We start from the raw sequence: 20,950 nt of genomic DNA, 5'->3' as shown, positions 1-20,950 counted from the left end.
TTGAAGGAGGACTTTTAGATGAAGTCAGTAGCTAGTTTTCACTGCAGTCATTGGAATATTCAGAGCAGGGATGAGAAGAAGATGAAGAAGAAGTGAAATTCAGAGTCTCAACGAATACCATTTCTTGTGGCCAACACCATATCTCTCTTTTTGTTAGAGTAGTCCAATAGTCCTTGGCCCAGGTCAAAGATTGGGCCCAATTGTTGCAATATGTAGAATTCTTCTGGATTGTACGGAGTGTAATTCATCTGTTGTAACGGCTAGTGTTCTTTTACTATCTAGATATTTTCTCATTTGCCGGCAGCCTGTGATTGGCTCTTCCGATTCATGCAGGTGCCAAACTACTTTCTTCCTCTGGCTTTTGTTTTTTGTCAAAAGAAGGCAGGATGGGGAGTTTTTGGCATTCTTTGCACTTAATGCATGATTGATGCTCAGTCAAATACCATTTTCAGAGTCTAATCATATATAAACAATTGATTAATACCCTACGGTAATGAAATGCAAAAAAAAAAAAAAGAGAATAAACAATTGATTAATACATAATTGTGTAATATTCCACATGACAGTTTTAAGATCTTGAAGAATAAGTTTTTAATGGGACAGTAAAACTCTTAATTTTCAAGTTTATGTCAGTTGTCCATCTGATTTTTAAAATTTAATTTTTACCTATCAAGTTTTTAAAATGTTATAATCATACATGAGTTCTTTAAATTTTACAACTGTACATAATTAATTCTTATGATGTTATTCTCCTTTCAAAACAAAAAGATTAATTATCCCTATTTTTTGATATCCAAATTCAAAACAATTATCTGAGTTAACTTAAACCTAGATTATTTGTGTGGAATTCAATGTGATCAGTATATAATTTTACACTGTTCTCACTTATATCACGCCATCATTTTGTCTTCAGTCTTCTTCCTCATTCAGTCCAACCATCACAATATCTCCATTCATGATGGAAGTGATTTGAGAATTCTTCCCTTTCAACTAATCCTGGTCTCCTTAGCCCAAAGATCCTGGACCTATTTTTGCAGACAAACATAAAAGTAAAAATCACTCTAAAATTCCTTATAAAATTTTAATTATCAATAAATTTCATAAAATGAATAAAATATTTTCAAGTTTCAAATCTTATACAATTATAATTTAATAAACAAAAATGATAATTTAGGTATGAATTTAGTATCAAATTGTAATTTTCCTTTATCAAATTAAAATTGTACAGAATTTAGGACTTAATAGTAAAGTAATAGTAATAATAATTTATATATTTTATAAAACTTTAAAAAAATTAAAATCCTTATCTGAGACTTCTCGGTAATTTTCCCAACATAAAATTGACCATCCCTTTATAAATAATTTTACATTAATTGTTTTTTCCAAAAAAATTTGCATTGATTATTAATTTGTCATTGTTACCCTATTTTCAGTGTAAATTTGGTTCCGATGAGACAGATAAAGCTCTCTCATTATGGTTTTATAAGTTCACAATCACCATGTTTAAAATTTAAATATAAGACATGTACTACTATTGTTTTTATTTTCCCACTTTTTTTAATTACTTCTTTTCATGTGAATTATTATTACTTTTGTGCATAATTTTGCATGTATTTATAATTAATTTAAAACCCTTCTTCACTGGGCATTGTGGGTTGTAGTCCCCGTTCTCTTTTCCTTCTTGAAATTCCACTGCTCACTGCTTTGATCTTGCATTCTTGACGATGGCGTTCTCTCATGCGCGACGCGCCTTGGCTTCTTCACTCCTCCGAGCTATTTCTTCTTCTTCTTCCTCGTCATCGTTTTCTACCATGGCTTCTTCTCGCTCTCGCATCGCATTTGCTGTACTCCCCAAACAAATCCCGCTGCTTCCACGTTCCCTGAAATTCCCAATTCGTTTCCAGACTTCGGTGTCGGAATCGGAAGAATCGCCCGCTGACGACAAGTCTGAGGACTCTGAGGAACCTAAGGATTCTAAGGACTCTAGCAAGAAGAGTGCGCCGCCCAAGGATACCATTCTTCTCGCGGGCTGCGACTTGAAGCACTGGCTTATTATCATGGATTTTCCCCAATCCCCGAAACCCTCTGAAGAGGAAATGGTAAACACCTATGTTAAGACCCTCGCCGAAGTTGTTGGAAGGTGCCATGCGTTGTTCATTCGATTAATATGGCTTTTATTTTTCTTCCTTGTTTTTTCCTGAAGATAATTGTTTGGTTGTAGTGAGGAGGAAGCCAAAAAGAAAATATACTCTGTTGCTACTGTTACGTATACAGGTTTTGGTGCTGAGATTTCCGAAGAGCTTTCAACGAAAGTTAAAGGTACGGCTCACTTTGATGCTTAATTTTGTCTGAAGTTTTTGGTTACCTTGCGAAATTATCCTATTTGAGTTGTTGTGGTGCGTTTATGTTTGCCTTGTGTAAGGCTTATTTGCTCATTTGATGAGTTTTGATGGTGTTACCGTATAGTTAATTGTTCGCAGACTCATCATTGGAGGAATTATTAGCTTGATGTTAGGGCCTCAGTTATTAGAAATTTTAATGACTTTTGAGCTCCCAAAGAGGATTGATAGCATTACAGTAGGCGTTTCATGCTACGTGTGCTCATTTTTGTGAAAGTTTTCTGTCTTAACAGGGTTACCTGGTGTTCTTTGGGTATTGCCGGATTCATATCTTGATATTCGCAACAAAGATTATGGTGGTATGTGGTCGACTCTAGTCATAGTTTATTTTCTTATCATTTTTTCTTTTGTGAACTTAGGTTGTCATGATACATGAACAAGTTTGTGTGGATTTCAGGTGATTTATTTGTTGATGGGAAAGTAATCCCTAGGCCACAGTTCAGGTATAAAAAGTCAGAAAACAAACAACCAAACGAAGTTGAGAATGACAGGAACAGAGGAAGACCTCGGGATAGATCACGGAAGGAAGGGAGTGTACCTACTTTAAGGCACGGCAACAGAGACCGGGGTCGGAGACCATGAATAGCTATGACTCAGCTTCAAGTAGGGGAGAGATGGAATAGAATTTGAAGCTGGAGGCCATCTATTTATTAAAACCAATTTTCTGTTGGAACAAATTAAGGTCGGAGACCATGAATAGCTTTGACTCAGCTTCAAGTAGTGGAGAGATGGAATAGAATTTGAAGTTGGAGACCATCTATTTATTAAAACCAATGTTGCTGTTGGACCAAATTAAGGACCTTTGATCTTATTTTTCACATGATCTTCATTGGTGAATGGACTAGACCTGCACTTGAACTGCATTTAATTAGGACATTAACTACCATTATTACTAACCATGCGTAGATGTTGAATCGCGTACGAAAAATGATTTTGTTATTTACCATCTTTGGCATGCGATTTAGACCACTGGCTGTTAGATAGGCTTGAAACAACTATGTGCATTTTAGATATTTGTTTTTGCATCTAAATTTGATCCTACTTTCTCATATGAACTTTTGTTGCGACATGCTGTGTCGTCTGTTAAAGATGTTGCGACCTTGAATATCTTGCGCGCCCATCCTTGCAGATTTCCTATACTTCTGGTTTTGAAGCTGCTACTCTCAATCCGTTGTTGAACTACATATCTTGATTATTGTTCCAATCCTTCTAACTTCCATCATATCAGTGCATGAGCTTGATGAATTTTGATGCATAATGCATAGCTCAACCTCTGATTTTTAGCCACAAGCATAGATGTGCATGAAACCTGATAATCCGCTTAACTAGGTCTGACCCATGCAAACATAGCCTAACCTCTGGTTTGAAAAATGCAAACATGAAGACAAGCTAAAAATGATCCGGCCAGACTGGCCTCCTTGTTAGCCCTGAGGACCAAGTAGTTCAATTTGGTTTGATGTTATACCACATCGTGATTTTAACACATGCAGCATCAGGACTTAGCCATCTATCCCTGATTCCTCTCCCAGAGAACCCTAATTTGATTTTAGCTGAAGCAGGAGGAAGGGTCATAGACGCGCTATATTAGTATCAGCTACCCCACAAGAGTGATTAAAGCTCAAGGTTAGATAGAACATGTACCTCGCCTGGACATTAGTTAGCTCGAGATTTTTTGTGCATGGCTTAATCGGTCTCAAATTCTTTCACACTTGTCTTTCCCTCCAGCACCTAGAGACAGACATGTGGGTCTGGAGGGTCCTGCTTCTTTTCACCGTCTAATGCTCCTCCACATGTATAAAATGGTGTGGTTAATGAAGTCTGAATTTATCTAACCATAGTTTACAGCATTGAATCTTGATCCTTGCGCATCTTATTCCTCCTTCATTGCGCAGCCTTTCAATTGGATTGAAAGGCAGCGATGAAACTTCGAATGTAGGAATTGAAAAGGAAAACATCAATGTTCCTTCTCCAGCCATCTAACAAGTTGCCGTTAGGTTGGGTACATGAGAAAATAGTCTCAATAGTGGCAGCGATTTGTTGGCTTACACAATGAGTAACGGCCACCTGGGACTTGGGAGGGCACCAAACAAAAGGGAAAGGAGAATGAAGAAGAAAGGTTATATTTAAATTAGTGAAACTACATCGTTTCATGGAAGTGGAAGCACAAGGAATCAAATGGGTAGTGGAGAATAAGATCATTACCCCAAAAAAAAAAAAAAAAAAACGGGATAGTGGAGAGAGTAGGAAGGGGAATTGGGGGATTGGATTGACTTGGATTTTCTCCCATCTTCCCCCCTCCACTTCTTTGCTTCCTATTGTAACCATTTACTTCCTATTTTAATAGATCAAAATTTGAATAGTTTAAATTTAACATTTAATAATTTTTAAAAATTAGAAGAATCAATTCAAACTCCCAAAATTTGGTCCGAATTTTTTAGAACTATAATACAAAATATTCAAAAATTATTTTACAAAATATTAAGTTTGAACCGCTCAAATTCTAAACCAATAAATGAGATGAGAAGTTGTGAGAGAGTGAAAGGAAAAAAAGGTGGAGAGAATCCAAGCCTAAATTGGACAGGATAATTTGCTTATTTATTCATTCTTCGAGCATTCAACATCAATCAATGACCTTAATTTGAAAAGATGTGAATGGCCTTTTTATAAGATATTAGGATACTTACTCCCTACCTGATTCAAGATGGATTGGATTAGATGTTGATGGTGTTGTTGACTCTAATGATTCTACCTCTTGCAATGTTATCATTTGGGACTCTTGAGGAATTTGAAAAAGAGATTTACAAAATATCTCAATTAGCATTCAAGTATTTTGACTGATGTTTTAAAAATTCTTGAAAAGCTCAAATTTTATTGAGATGGAAAATATATTTATATCAATATTCACAGCAGCTCCTTAAAAATTATACATCTCATACAGAACAAATATAATCAACATACATTGTTTGAAAGTTTCAACAGATTGAAACTCACCCTCTCATTAATATTATCAACATAGTTAGAAGTTTGCTTTCAAGAGATTGATAAGTTTTTATTAATCACAATTTTAAATAAGTAAATTAATATATTGATTGGCTTGCTCATCAAACGGTTCATAACGATTCCAATACTAGAATTTTCAGTGTTCTTCCCTCTAGGTGTAAAAATTTATGATTGAATTTCCCATGATCAATTTATCATTGCACGCTTTTAATCGTGGTATGCCTATTCAAAAAAATAATTTATTTCTTTGTTTGACTTGCGAGTGGCTCAATCCCTTTTTTTTTTAAAAAAAAAAAATACTATAAGAAGGCTAAAGACAAGAACAACCCAACAACAAAGTTTAAGATCTTAATCGAGGTCATTCCGGTAATGACAGTACACTCAGGAGGCCCGTTTAGTTTGTCTAAAATATTTAACGTTGTTATTAGAAGTCTAAAATTTTTAACGTTGTTATTAGACATGGATCACGAGGTAATGAACATGATGTTAAGGAAAGTAAATAATGAAAGAATGTCTCCATTCATTCAAAAATACAATATATTTTTTTCTTCTAAAATAACATATTGAAAAATATGAAGTATTTTTTTAAAAGTGCAATTAATGAGATTTTTTAAAATATCTTTAATTAAAAGGTGTAATTAATAAAATTTTTAAATTGAAACATCATATTAAATAAAATAACTATAAAAATGTGTAATTATAAAAGCAATTAACTAAATAATTAGCCGTAGCACCACTGCTCAATAAAAAACTAATTGATTAGAATGCAATTCCATTAACATTATTTTATAGTATTTTATAAAATTGTTGCCACACTTCATTTTCACCATCCATTCCCAGTGAATTTTAAAAAATAATAAATAAATAAAATAATATGATATTAATACTTTTTTATTAAAAAATATAACATATTCTTAATTTAATTTTACTTCAAAAAAGTACTTCCTCCATTTTTATTTGTAAAAAAAATTATATCATACAATTTTAAAAAAATTAATTAATTATATTAATTGTGTTAAAAAATAAAAGAATTAAACTATAATACTTTTTATTAATTATGTTAATTAAGTCTTTATTAATTATCTCTTATCATTATAAATAATAAAATTATAAAGTATAATTTAAAAAGTTTACAATAAATACTTATTAAAAAATATAATTTTACTCATATAAAAAAATTAAAAGTAATAGGTTCATTTATGAATGAAAACAAAGGAGTATTACTTGTTCTCAAATTAATATCATCTTTTTATATTTACTCATATTTAATATAATATTTTATTTTAAAATAAATATAAAATAATTTATTTATTAAGAATATTTAAATTATTATTAAAATATTAAAAATTTTTAAATAACTAATCTCTTAATCAAAGAGTACATCATTTGTATACATGTGAGTTTTTGGGCAGATAAAAGGGATTAACCGTAGGCAGGACGTAAACCACCGTGATTTGATCCCCAGATAATTTCATCGATAAGTTTCTCTACAATCCATTCCCATCTGTGTTGTTTTTCTCTCCCCGTTAGAAGTAAGTCTCGCGAATCACTTCCTGTTTGGATCGTTCATCGCTGCAGATCCTTTGTTTTTCCATTTCTGATCTGTTTTTTTTCATCTTCCACTTACAATCCAGGGATGAATTCAAATTATGGCAAACCCAATCAAACGAGTGCTTCGTCTGCCTCACTGAAGAACTTCAATTTCGATTTTGATATCGGGATCGGTTCGAATCGGCCCAGATCTCTGAACGATCAGAAAAACCCGAAATCGTCGTCCCATTCATATTCTTCCTCCTCTTCTTCATATTCGTCTGCGCAGCCAAGACCCTCGTGGCAACCCAACAAGCCATCATGGACTCACCAGCCAGCACCGAATCTGGCGAATCAGTCCGGATTGCCGGGCGGACCAACTTCAATGGCGGGGGATATCTTTGGCAAGAGTTGGGGATCGACACAACCTTCGGCTTCTAGTTCGACCATTGGAGTTGTTAATAAAAACCCTAATCTCTTTGGAGATTTGGTGAGCTCTGCTTTGGGACAGAATTCTAAGGGTAGCAATAATGCTCCTATAAAGTCGATTCCTGTTTCTAAGGCATCAGGTACTACATCAAATAAGAGCTCCTTCTCGATGGATAATATGGCGGGTGCTTTGCCTAAAACCAGTAACACGACAAAAAATAGTGGAAGCTGGGGATCTTCTGGGTATACTAATACTAGTACGAGCGCTAATAAGAGCCCAAATCTTGGTGGTCCTTCAATGCGAAGTATGAATAGTGGTAGTTCAGCTGGAAGTGGAACGAATGTTAATAGAGATCCATTTAGCTCTTTGGCTGGATTTGGATCAAAACCATCTGGTAGCCTTAATTCAGCTGGAAAGGCCGCTAAAAATAATAACTTGGAGGATGATGGTTTTGGAGATTTCCAGAATGCTTCCAAACCAGGCTCTGCAACATTCCCATCAAGTAGTTCTATAGCAGATGATATCAGTTTTACAGGATCTACTAATTTGAATCAGAAACCTATGCAGACATCTGCTGGTGGTGACCCTATAGACATGTTCTTCTCATCTTCCTCGGCTGCAGCCGGAATTGCTGCTGTGCCTTCAGAAGGATTTGGAGGAAAATCATCTTCTGATATTGATGATTGGGGTTTGGATTCTGAATTTGGTGGAGGAGCACATGATGTGGGTGGTACAACTACTGAGCTGGAAGGGCTTCCACCTCCTCCTGCTGGTCTAACTGGTTTGACAGCAAAAGGTAAAGGGATGGACAATTACAAGCAAGGTCAATTCGCAGACGCTATTAAGTGGTTGTCTTGGGCTGTCATACTTCTTGAGAAAACAGAGGATAATGCTGGTATGACAGAGGTACTGTCATGCAGAGCCTCATGTTACAAAGAAGTTGGAGAGTATAAAAAAGCAGTGGCCGATTGTACAAAGGTATACTTTGATATCTTATCGATTTGAAAGTTGAAACAGTTTTTTTTTTTTTAAATTCAAACCAAAGGTAATGAGTTTATTCAGTATATTTAGATGTTGAACATAGTAGTCATAATTGTTAAGATTGCATTAATTGTTGGACAAATTAAACTAGATGGCTCTATCTTGGGGTATGCTACTAGTGTATTAAGCTATTAGTTAATAGTTAATTATCTTGATAATAATGACTTGAAGGGAAAGAAAGAAAACAAAAACAATGGGTGGCAATATACTAAAGTATCATACTTTAATTGAATGTACTTGTAAAACATTTTTGTAAAAGCTCTTGGTAGCATTTGTATTCTTGGTAGCATTTGTATTTAGTTCTTGAATTTAATAGGGATGGCTAATGCATAAATTCTTCTATATTGTTGCTGTCTATTTGAGATGGACTGAATCATGTCATGATCGTTATCATATTTATTTGGAGGGTGAGTTGTTTGGTTTGCATTATGTTGTACAGGTGCTAGAATCCGATGACACAAATGTATCTATATTGGTGCAACGTGCTCTCTTGTATGAGAGCATGGAAAAGTACAAGCTTGGTGCGGAAGACCTGAGGAATGTTCTTAAAATTGATCCTGGTAATAGGGTTGCAAGAAGTACCATTCATCGGCTGACAAAGCTGGCTGACTAGATTTTTTTTTTTTTACGCTGCTCTATTTTTTTTTAATTTACTATATGTATGGTCACATCCTTTCACCCCGTAGCCATGATTTTTTGGGGTGATAGTAAAGTTTATTTTTCGATGAATGGATTATTTTTGTTGTTGTCACCCGTGATATTATTTTTATGTGTGGAATGTCATTTGGCTTGAATTTTATACTCACTGAATTTGAGCTTTTCGGTATATGTAACGACATATTCTTTTCCTCTCCATGCTCTTTGATCTGTTTTCTTCTCAGTTCTTGCATACATTTCTGTATGTTTAAGTCAATCTTTGGCATGTATTTCTTTTAATAATGTGTGATACCATGGTTGCAGTCTGCTAGGGCCACAACATATTAAATTTCCCCCATTTTTATCTGCCTACATATTAAGGGTTTGATTATGTTTTCTGTGGCATATATCTCTGAATGTTTATTTCATGTGCAAGGTTTTTTTCAAGACGGGGTGGAATAGGATTTAATTGCAATTAGAATGTCCAGCGTGTTCCACAATTGTTTGACCTAGGTATTTTATACTATTTATTACATTTCTATGAGAATTTTTTATTTGCTTTTGATTAGTAGTTTCGACGGTTGCAGACTTGCAGTATATCGAACATTTATTTATTATATTGATGAACTTTTTGAAAAGTTCATAACTGATTCTGTCTTACTTTTTTTAATCTTTGGAAAGTCTAACAATTTTTGAACAATTATGGTATTTTCTAATGTTAAAGTTAAAAATAACATTTTTATTTAATTTGATTTTATAATTTTTAAGGTTAAGTTTGTAAAATATACAATAAATATTAGGCAAGTAAAACTTATTTGGGTTTTGCTCTGTAAATTATTCACTAGTTGTGAACAAAGTGTAAGGTTTAATTTCATGACAAATTAAGGCTTTTCAGGAACGAATTAAGAAAAAATTTAAGGGTTGCTTGAAATTGTTTTTATTTTATTGTTCTAAAAATTGATGTTTTGTAAAATATGTTCTGAGAATAAAAAAATAATGAAAATAGATGTTTTTTTATTCTCTTTTATGTTTCAGAACAATAATTTCAAAACACTTGAAAGTTTTTTTTATTTTTTTATTTTTTAAAATAATATTTAATTTTTTAGTTCTCTAAAATATTGAAAACATATTTTCAAACAAGTTTTTTTTTTATTCTAAAAAATAAAAAATTATTTTCAAAATAGAATGTCAAATAGGCCCTTAATCTTCCCTCCAAACAAAAAAATAACTTCCCCGATTACAACATAACATCCCCTATTTATGGTACAGGTGAAAACCAAATCGAATAACTGCCCTTTTAACCTCATTAACTTCAATACTAATTCTGTAATTATCCCAAACCAGTAAGTCTTATTATGCTCTTCTTTGAAAATGATCATTGTGACCTTGTCCACAAATATCAGTATTCAGTACGAGGGCAAAATTCTGAAAGCAATTTAACTGTAGGCCCTTTTTCCAGCCCATTAATATTCTGGGCCTCCTTTAGAGCCTAATGGTCTTTCAATGTGATGCCTAACAGCTTTCCACTGCTCCAAAACATGATGTGGATTTGCATAAATCTCATGCAACATTTAACCCATTCTTTTGTTTTTTTTTTTTTAATTTTTGCCAACGACCCACGAAGCACATAATATTATGAGCTTCTTAAAAGCATTTCTGACACCGTGACACGTGTAAATAATGAGAGACAGCTGTGACCAGGAAATGGTTCACGGTCTTCCGAGAAGGGCTAGGATTGACCACTAGCCGATGAGCCGGGGGAGACCAGTATCTTCAGATAAAGCCGTTTTTTACTTTTTCTCTTTTTTTGGGTACGCAAAACCGTTTTTTCTTTTATTTGACATATGTATGTGTATGTGTATAAAGTTGGCTTAGTCAAAACAGAAGCTTGACCCTTTCTTCATCTTTTTTAGATGAGACTTACAAGAATTATGGATTAGGAGTAATTTGGAAATCATGAGAATTATAAGCGGTTAAATATGAATGTGTGTAGCTAAACAGAAGTTATCTATGAAAAATGGTGAATTTTATAAATTAATGATTGATATTGCGGCAACTATGTATGACATTTTTACACTTTCAAAATCATGACACTTAGCAAAAGATAATCTCATGTTTTTGAAAAGAATGTGAAAGATAGAGTTTGTAATAGGAATCAACCTGCCAACTCCCAAAAAAAAATACAAGTTGGTTTGAAAAAAATATATTTATTTTTATGCAAGGCGGTTTTGGCTCACCTTATATAGTTTGAATATATAGTGGGTCAATTCTTGAGTTGGCCCGCTTTTTTATTTTTAAAAGATAAAAATCACAACATCTTTCTCTCAATTATCAAACCCTCATCATTATTCAAATTATTAGATTGGAATAATTTAAATTACGTGCTTTTTACTTATTGTCATTATTACTTGTCACATTTAATTAGCTGAGATAATTGTAAACTCATGACCAGTCAAGTGCATTAGTGCAGTATGCACCTAACCAAATATTTTTTCACAATTTAATCTGAGTAAAATATTTTCAAGTAGACACAAACAGTATAATCATCTATTTTTTGTAAAGATTATGTGGATTCAGCTTCTATCATTGTGTTGCCCTTTAAAGTAGTGCCGTCCCTAGTGGTACATGAATCATTTTTAAAGTCATTTAAAATGATCTATATATCATTATCAACATTCAAATCCTCTTCAGTAGCTTTTGAATTATGAGTTACTAGGTTGTCAAGTCGTAGACAAATTTTAACTTTATTTTTTCTTGCATTATCTTTATTATTACATTTTACTTTAATAAATTCAAAATTTCTTAGCCAGCAAAAAAAAAAAAAAAAAGGCCAGCCCACTAACCTTTATTCAAATTATTGTCAAATTTGATTTTACTTTTTAGACTTTTACATGTTAATTATATTTTCATGTTTAATTGTGTGATGATGATAATTAATCAAAGATAAAGATCATAACATTTTGATGAATTTTTAATTTTTAAAATTAAAAAATATATATAAAAATATTTTTCTATTGATGGATTAGCCCGTTAATCCACCAACTCGCTGTGGATTGATAGAAATATAACCTTTAGTGGATGAATATCGCCATGAGTGGTTGACCCTTGGGTAGATCAAACTTCTGAGCTTTATTATCAGGTTTCTTTACTTAAAAACAATCCAATTTATCATATTCTTATGATAAATGTGAGGGGTAATTGTTTGATTATAAAATGGACCATGTTGAGCTTATGACTAAAGAGCAAGCCCGATACAAGAACTATCATTATTAATTATTAAAAAAAAATGTGAGCAAGGATTAGATCATATTTGAATATTGTTGAGTTTGATTGAAAATAATTTTGTCAGATATTTTTTTTTGGCATTCACATAGACTTGAACTTTATACATAATCCTTTCTACCAGGACTAACGTCCGTCGATGAATTAGTGTTTCTTTAGTATAACTAAAAATAACTCATAACCTAAAAATATGGATTAATATTCTATTAAAAATATAATACTAGTGCAACTAATTAACCCACTAAGGTAAGCTATTTTGATTGTTTTTTGTTTTATGAAGGCCTCAAAGAACATGCAACAGACTAGCTAGTTATTTGTTGCCCATGACTGAATCTTTCAAGAGAATACCTATACATCAGGAAAATATTGATTGTTGAATGACGAGCTAATTGAGTCCTTTATATCTTTTATGTTCCTCTAGTTTGGTTATTTTCAATTTGCTATTTTTTTGATGACGGGTACTGGACATGCGGATGATTTATAAATGAATTATTTTCTTATTAAAACTAATAAAAAAGGACAATAATCATCACAGTTTTTTACTCTTTTCTTTGAACCTGGATATAATATTTTTGTTGCTTTTACCTGTCTACCTCATTTATGCAATAGATTCATTCATGAGATCAACTAATGGCCGGCATTGGCCAAAAGGAAGAGAGGAATCTGCTAATAGCAAACTTCTAGCATATTAAAAATTATCCACATGTACTCTTCATCATTTTTAACTAACGTTGGGTTGTGTTAAAAATGATTCAATTGGTGAAAAATTTTAACTAGCATAAATAAAAAGGTTTAGGATTCAAATTTATCTAAAAAAAATTTAGGATTAAAAAGCAAATTTGTTTTGAAAGTTTTTCATCGAATGCAACTAGTCATTTTTTAACTATAAAAGTTAAATTTTATAATTGTAGGTTGTAGGTGGCTAAATTTGGTTAAATTTAGCTAGGAAGTACTAATGTTAAATTGAAAAATTAACATGCATTTTTTTGCATCGTAGATTTTAATAGTTGGAACCTCTTTGAAGTTAACAAAGCATTAGGAGTATAAGTGGACCATAGGTAACTCTTTTTATATAAAAGGGTTAAAATAACTAGATATTTTATGTTATTTATTAGCTAATAGAGTTGTTTATAAGTGGATGACATGTGCATATTAAATAATTTATATTTATATGTACATGTATATGTTTTAAGAAATTTGGGAGTTTTTGAAAAAAAAAAGTTGCATGATATATTATGAATTATGCAGGAGTTATAAACATTTATTATATATGATTTTTTAAATAGAAGCATATAATGACATGTTTTTAACAAAATATGTGGTGAAATGATAGTAGTCAATAAATATAGGGTGATTGGTACCCATCTAAATATGTCATGAAATTATATTATTACAGGGTGACTTTGTAAGCATGATATAGTGGCAATATCATAATGCATTAGTAGTGAAAATTATAATATAGGCGGAAGTTCACCTTAGGAGGAGAAATGTAGTGATACATCCATATGGTCATAACTGCTCTACAGACATATGGATAGTTATATTATGCATCCTGCATTCCTGAAGAGGTTCTGGCATCAGAGGATATGTGGTGTCCCCTAAAGAGGTTTCGGAAGATTCATGTATATGACATCCTAATTATGGTATTAGGGAAATCCATTAGTCCGAAAGTGAGGTAGAGCCTTTGGCCAAGCAACTCCTCTATTGAAGGTAGGCAAATTAGTTGAGATGGGTTGATCTAGTGGTAAAACCTATAGATTCAATCAGAAGTAGCAAAGGTTCGAGTGGAAAATCATGATTATGCATTCTATAGTAGTGATATAAAATGTTGCATATATATGTGGTTAGATGCCTATTTTATTACTTGTTTATAGCTTCACATGTTGATTGATAATATAGAATATTTGGTTATTAAAATTTTTATCTTACCTCTTGGTTATAATTTTACAAGTTTTGAGGTAGATAGGAAATAAGGGAAAGAGTTAGGTAGAGAGTAGTTGGACTACTAGATGTAATGCCCAAGTCTTTTAATTGTGTAATAAATTTAAATGTTTATATATGTGTGTGTTGTTGCCAACTAAGACTATATATTAACTTTGGAGTTGTACTTGTAAGAATATGTGTGTTGTATTTCAACCCAAAATGGTATGATATGGTGATTTATGTGATGATGGGTTGAAATATTAGTATAAGTGCAAGTACATTATAAATATGTTGTGATGTGTGTAATTTATGCTTGTAAAATCTGAATTCACAATATTTTGGTCTAAGGAAATATTTAGTGAAAGATTAGATATTAGGCTAAAATAATATCACAAGTGTATGTGATAATAGATTACTGTGATGTGTCGTGGTGTTTTGGCCAAGTAGTGATCATAAGTAAATATTAGCCCTATTATACAATATCGGAGTCTTAAATGGCTAAATCTTATGTTTAATATGGTATTGTATGATTATCTATTTAATTAAGTGTATATTGATCCATTGGATTTGGTTTAGGCCTCGAGTTGGGCTAATGGTATAAATAGTGAGATTGAATCATTTGGATGCACTAAATTTGCTTTAAAAGATGACTTTTGGCATCTAGGTGTCTAAAATTTTCATATAATATTAGATCATAATAAAATTTATTCCATTAGCTAGATTACCAAATAAGCTTCAATTGCATATTGGATGCAAAAATCGCACACGTCTGAAGTTCACCTGAGAAGCTGTCATAAAATAGCATGTGCACCCTAGCATTTTTGTGTAGGTTGTAATGCATGGCATAAGGGCCGGATTGCCTACTCATTAAGATATGATGCGGTAGATGTGCTAGAATGTATCAAAAAGACATTTTTAACCCTTTTTTTCTTGTGGTTTGTTCCCATTTGTGTTTCATGCTTCATAAACTTTTAATTATCAATGAGTTTCAGTTCAAACTATATATTTGAAGGATTTTAGAATCCCAAATGTTTTCAATTTTATCTCAAATATTTAATTAATTTAACCTTTTTGTGATTTCAATAAGTTTATGAGGACTTAATAACTCCTAATTACCATTATGTAGTGATTTATTATAGTGATTTGCAATAATGTCAAAGTAGACATGACATGCCAAAAGCTAAAACTTACACCTAAACCACACTTAATGAATCTAAAACTACTTATGCAATACACCATAATCACAACATACAACACATATTTCATTATCAAATCTTGACTCCTTGATACCAAAAACATAAGTAGAAGATATATCATTACATTAAAATCACAATATTCAAATTTATGTATCGTTTACATATATCTATATATTTGTACTAGTATTTTGGCTTTATAATATATATATATATATATATATATATATTATACATATGAAGCAACATGGGGCCTAAAATACACTAACTCATCATTCAAATAACTTAGTGCAAATATAACAAAAGAATGCAACCCTAGTTGGCAATAATTTTTATAATTATACATAAATCAAAATAAGACAGGAGGCTTTACAGTAGGAATTCTAGATCTAAGCCTCCATAATTTTTTTTTCTGCACCCAAGCTAGAGCCTATAAAATATTAAAATAGAGAGATGAGTACAAATACTTAATAATGAACGTACATCTATCCTATGCAGCTGCATATCAATTGAAATTTAAAGAAATATAAGGAATACAATTGCAAAGCCACATAAACACATTTATCTCATATTACATATGTGCAAAATCATCACACATCTCACAATCACATCATAATCCTCATTTTCATAATACTAACAACCATATGGCAATGACAATTCATTAATCACAACTTGTCATGAACTTAATAACCATGTGACATGTCGAATAATTTGCATGATTGATTCCTCCTTATATCTTCTGATTGAAACTGTGAGCTATAATTTAAATAAGGCTTTGTTCGCATGAATGAACTACGCAAACTCACCAATTGTGAGGAGTACCTGAACAAAGATCATCACACTCACTCTCGAACTATAGCTTCCTCCATTCTCGAATTCCTAAGATGTCATAAACCCTAAGCTAGTTTTCTTGACAAACAGGTGAAAATAGCTAAATTTAAGTTCCTCAACAAACTATGGGGTAGTCTCTAAACAAATAGTGGGATAGGGCTATCCATTAATTCCAACAATCGTTAGCCACTACCATATGGATTTTATATACTCCTCTCTCTAAGCAAACTCTCGCCAAGAGCGATTGTGCTATGAACTATGCTCACTCATTTCGCATATTCACATATATAAAAACAAGCTCGTTGAATTCACATAATAAGCTATTACATGTGAGCATCAAAATTATCTTTACTTATCACACATAACTTATATTCAATATCATATACTCATATCACATTTGCATATTTTCCACTTTACTCTTATATTACATTCAAAGCTAATACATCAACACAATTATCTTATCGATTTGTCAACTTCTTTTTTCAAAACTATTTGTAATGTTTCAATTTTGACATTACATTTATAACCAAATGGGTTAATCAATCTAACATGTTTTGCACATATTGACAATAATGTAATTCAATCATTCATGTTAAATCTTTCTCTTTTTCAAAAGCGTAAATTAATTAACAAACAATTATATAGAGTAGATTTTTCTGGTTACCTTAAACTTTTGATTGGTTAAAAGTTTACCCCCTCAAATCAATTCTTTTAAAGCTTATTCTCAAGCCAAATATGTATATGGATGATTAATCTACAATTAATTATGTTCAAACTCATCATTACCATCATTCGCTCACTCTAAACTCTTTATTTCAACACTTAAAATATCCCAAAGCTATCATTTACAGCATTTAAGTTTATCCATTAGATTTATTAACCTTCATTCATTCATTAAATTCTTAGCTCATCATTAATGGCATTCCAAACCTTTTACTTGCTAGTAATTTTAAGAACCCTCATTTATTATCTATTTTTATATATTAATGTCTAATGACCATCATTAATGTGTAAAACTTTCAATCATTGGTTTAAATAACTCTCATTAACTTTATTTAAGTTAATAGGTTCGAACTATTATAACCTTTATGGACTGAAAATCACCCCTAATCAACAAACCCTAACCTCAAAACTTTTGAAAAATGAGAGAGGAAGGAAAAATGGAGTTTAAGAAACTTACCTCTTATGTATGCCAGTATCAAAGTTTTCTAAAATTCTCTAATAAGCAAACCTTAGTAGAGCTCTCAAGCTTTCTTCATCCCTCTCGTCCAATATTTTTATTTTCTCTCTCTTTTTTGCATCTAAGCAAGACCTTATCATTGTCAGAATTTGGCCTGCATAGTAGTGTATGTCACATGCTCCGTGGCATGTAGCACAGACAAAGTTCCTTCATGTTTTCTTACCTAATTGCTTGTATAGTGTAAATTTTGATAGCAAGTTATTAAACTCCTTACTTAAACCCTGTTAATATTTACAAATTGAGATAATCAAACCACGAAGGTTACTAAGGTATACAATTTTAAAAAATGAAGATCCTAAGTTTTCATAATTTAAAATACTCCTATAGACTTTTATCATTCACAAATCAAAGTTTAAGAGAAATGCGAAAGCATGGAATCCAAAATAAATTGATACATTTGTAAAAAAAAAAAGTGAGGAAACATCAACTTTCAATTAAAACTGCATTGCAATACGGCATACTGACAATGTGTCACGGCTTGTCGCTTCTATGCCGTGCATCATAGCACATTACACGAGTTTAACAACATATGGGATGAACTTTTGAGGCGTCTCATTTCTTTGTCCAACAATCAATTGAGGTAATATAGATGTCTATAAAGAGTTTTTTTCTAACTCTAGCTAATGGCACTGATGTAACCCTCCTCCATATCCACTAGATATAAGAGAAGATTAACTAAATCACCATACTAAAACATCACACAGTAAACAAATACTTTGTTTGAAAAGCTTGGACCCAAGACTCATTTGTAAAATCATTAAAATCATAATACATTCAAGCAATGCGCAGTAAAAATAACCCATATGCATTCATGACTATCAAGGTATGCATCAAAAACTATAAAATCAGGTTAGAATATAGGCTATATGCTGTGGCATGTGACACACAATCATACACCTAGACTTTTTCTATGTCATGCACTGCGAATCTACGGCGCACAAGTTCGAATTTACTACTGTCATTTGACAGCATAAATGATAAATTTTTGATGTGCGCCATTTTCACATACGAAGTTCGATTGGAGTGATTTAAGCATCCATACGAAACTTATCTTATAAGCTAGCTAATGAGATATATTTGGACACAATCCAATAGTCCGATCTAAATTTAGACACCCGAATACAAAAAGTCACTTTTTTTGAAAATTTCACGCACCTAAACGCTTAAATCGATCCCTTAGTCTCATTAAACCATTCTAAGTATTAAACCAAGTCCAAAAGGACCTAACGCACCTGATTAATCACATGTATACATATATACCATAATTTGACCACTTTATGGCCCATTTCTATATTTCTATAACTATTCACCACTTGTCTCAAGTTTTTAGCCATTTTCACTACAATTTCACCACTTTCACATATTCACCACACATATACTATTACAATCTTAGCCCAGTTAATCGTTTCATCACATATATACACATATGGGCTAAACTTTCATAAAATCACTACAATTCTTTATAAATCACTACTCAATCATTCAAATCATGCATGTAACCATATGACAACTTATATATATATATATATATATAACAATCACATCCAATTAGTTTATTACACAAACTCAGAGGTTTCACATGGCTTTAGCAACTTTAAGGCAGTCCTAACTGTTTTTTCTTGCCCTGTCACTGCTCTATCCTGTAAACATGTAACCACAGGGGGTGAGATAAAAATTTCAGTAATGAAATAACTTACTACTGACAACTATCACATGCAATTATATGAAAGTATAGCATAATATACACTTAATTATAAAATATAACACATGTTTTATTTTCATTTCTTCATTATAAATCATTCCACCACTTTTTTCACTATTTTACTACTTTTATCACTTTTCTACATATACAGCGTGATGATTACCGATCACAACTCTAAATTACACCGACTTGAAACCATAGGCTTACCTTAGACTAATAAGTACTTTCATTAGCCTTGAACTCACCTTTAATAGTAAAATCACTCGGCCAAAGGTATTCCATCTTACTTTCAGACTATGGATTTTTTAATACACATAATGGGGTGTCGTTGACTCTAATACCATATCACAGAGACACTAAGGAGATAATCTTTGACACCGCACCTCAAAAAGAACTATGGAGATACAATTCTTTAACATTGCATCCCGTCGGGCACTAAGAAGAATACGCCATATACTCTTATCATTATACTCCATATAGGTGAACTCCTACTCCTATGGTCATACTTTTCAAACCAAATATAGGTTCCTAATCACCATTTTACTTATATATACACATATTTCTATATCAAATTACACAATTTCATTGCTTGTTTAACCAAAATTTTTTTTTTATGTAATAAACACTCAATGCTATAAAGCATGCTTAACTTAAAACAATTTCATTCACTAGATAGCATACTCACACACAGTTACAATAAATAGTTAAATAAAAAAAGTTATTTAGTTACCTCAACCTTTTTGTCAGTAAAAAAGTTATCTGTAGATTTCAACTACCACTATAGCTCATCACAAGCTTCCTTTCTCAACTTACATGTGCAATATGCCAATCTACACATAATTAAAATAATTTAACCAATTGGTCTAATTGATCAAAAACACTTAACTATTACTTATGGCTACATTTATCCTTTCAGTCTTTTCCATTCATTCATTCTAGGTCCATTACTACTCAATTACCATTTTACATCACCTTAACTGGTCTTATCTCACTCAAACATGATTTTTACCCCATTTCCTTCTTGATTTAAGGTCAATTTGAGCCTACAGGTTTAAAGCTCTATCGTTCAGCTCTAAACTAGTCACAAAGCTCTAATTTAAATCTCAAATACCTTTTTATTACTATTGGGCAATAAGTAAAATTCTTAAATTTTTTCAATTCAATTTTCTATAACTCATATTCAGAGAAATTTGGATAGAATGAAAGGTAAGAGTTATACATAGCTTACTTGATAAGTTACTAATCAGAAGTGCCTTCTAATGATCTAAAATGGCTTACCCTAGCATACTCCTACCTCTTATCTTCTCCTTCTCGTGTGTTTCCAATTTCTCTTTCTAAAATTCACCCTAATTTCACAATTTAAGGGGGTCATTTTCTGGTCGATATGCCACAGCGTATGCATTACTAATGTGGCGGGTGGCACAGTGAGAAGAATTTTCATCACGCACACTTGCTTCGACCCATAACCCGATCCTCTAACCTATATTTGCCCATTTAACACCTAAAAGACACAAATAAATAATTAATCATCCAAATCTTTAATTCTTTACAAATTATCACTTTACCCTTAATTAACAACTAACCACTAGATTAGAAAATTAGAATGTTATATCTGATTTCATAACCAAATCATTTTTCTATCAAAAATTGAACACCTATATCAAAACTCACTCCTTTTTCATACAAATACATAACTCAGGTGACCATTGTGCAAAACAAGTGTCAAAAGCCTATACTAATGCT

The 20,950-nt window shown here is 32.0% G+C and overlaps 2 protein-coding genes across 3 annotated transcripts; both read left to right on the top strand.

The window, feature by feature from the left end:
• Positions 1 to 1,672: 1,672 nt before the first annotated feature.
• LOC129291998 (multiple organellar RNA editing factor 3, mitochondrial-like) lies at positions 1,673 to 3,368 on the top strand. Its single transcript, XM_054929493.1, has 4 exons — positions 1,673 to 2,140; positions 2,222 to 2,319; positions 2,633 to 2,698; positions 2,797 to 3,368. Exons 1-4 carry the CDS (start codon positions 1,725 to 1,727, stop codon positions 2,979 to 2,981), a joined length of 765 nt encoding a protein of 254 aa, XP_054785468.1. The 5' UTR covers positions 1,673 to 1,724; the 3' UTR covers positions 2,982 to 3,368.
• Positions 3,369 to 6,796: 3,428 nt separating this feature from the next.
• On the top strand, positions 6,797 to 9,205 carry LOC129293443 (induced during hyphae development protein 1). 2 transcript variants are annotated; one of them, XM_054931421.1, is made up of 3 exons: positions 6,797 to 6,931; positions 7,034 to 8,337; positions 8,840 to 9,205. In XM_054931421.1, exons 2-3 carry the CDS (start codon positions 7,036 to 7,038, stop codon positions 9,011 to 9,013), a joined length of 1,476 nt encoding a protein of 491 aa, XP_054787396.1. In that variant the 5' UTR covers positions 6,797 to 6,931; positions 7,034 to 7,035; the 3' UTR covers positions 9,014 to 9,205. The 2 variants fall into 2 exon arrangements, with proteins under 2 accessions (XP_054787396.1, XP_054787397.1); XM_054931422.1 differs by lacking the exon at positions 6,797 to 6,931 and having other exon boundaries at positions 6,938 to 8,337.
• The last annotated feature ends 11,745 nt before the right edge of the window (positions 9,206 to 20,950 follow it).

This window comes from Prosopis cineraria, unplaced genomic scaffold, assembly GCF_029017545.1.
Source record: "Prosopis cineraria cultivar Desert tree isolate PC_DT_omini unplaced genomic scaffold, ASM2901754v1 PC14, whole genome shotgun sequence".
NCBI lineage: Eukaryota > Viridiplantae > Streptophyta > Magnoliopsida > Fabales > Fabaceae > Prosopis > Prosopis cineraria.
Note: the sequence above shows the minus strand (reverse complement) of the source record. Positions and strands in the feature narration are given on the sequence as shown.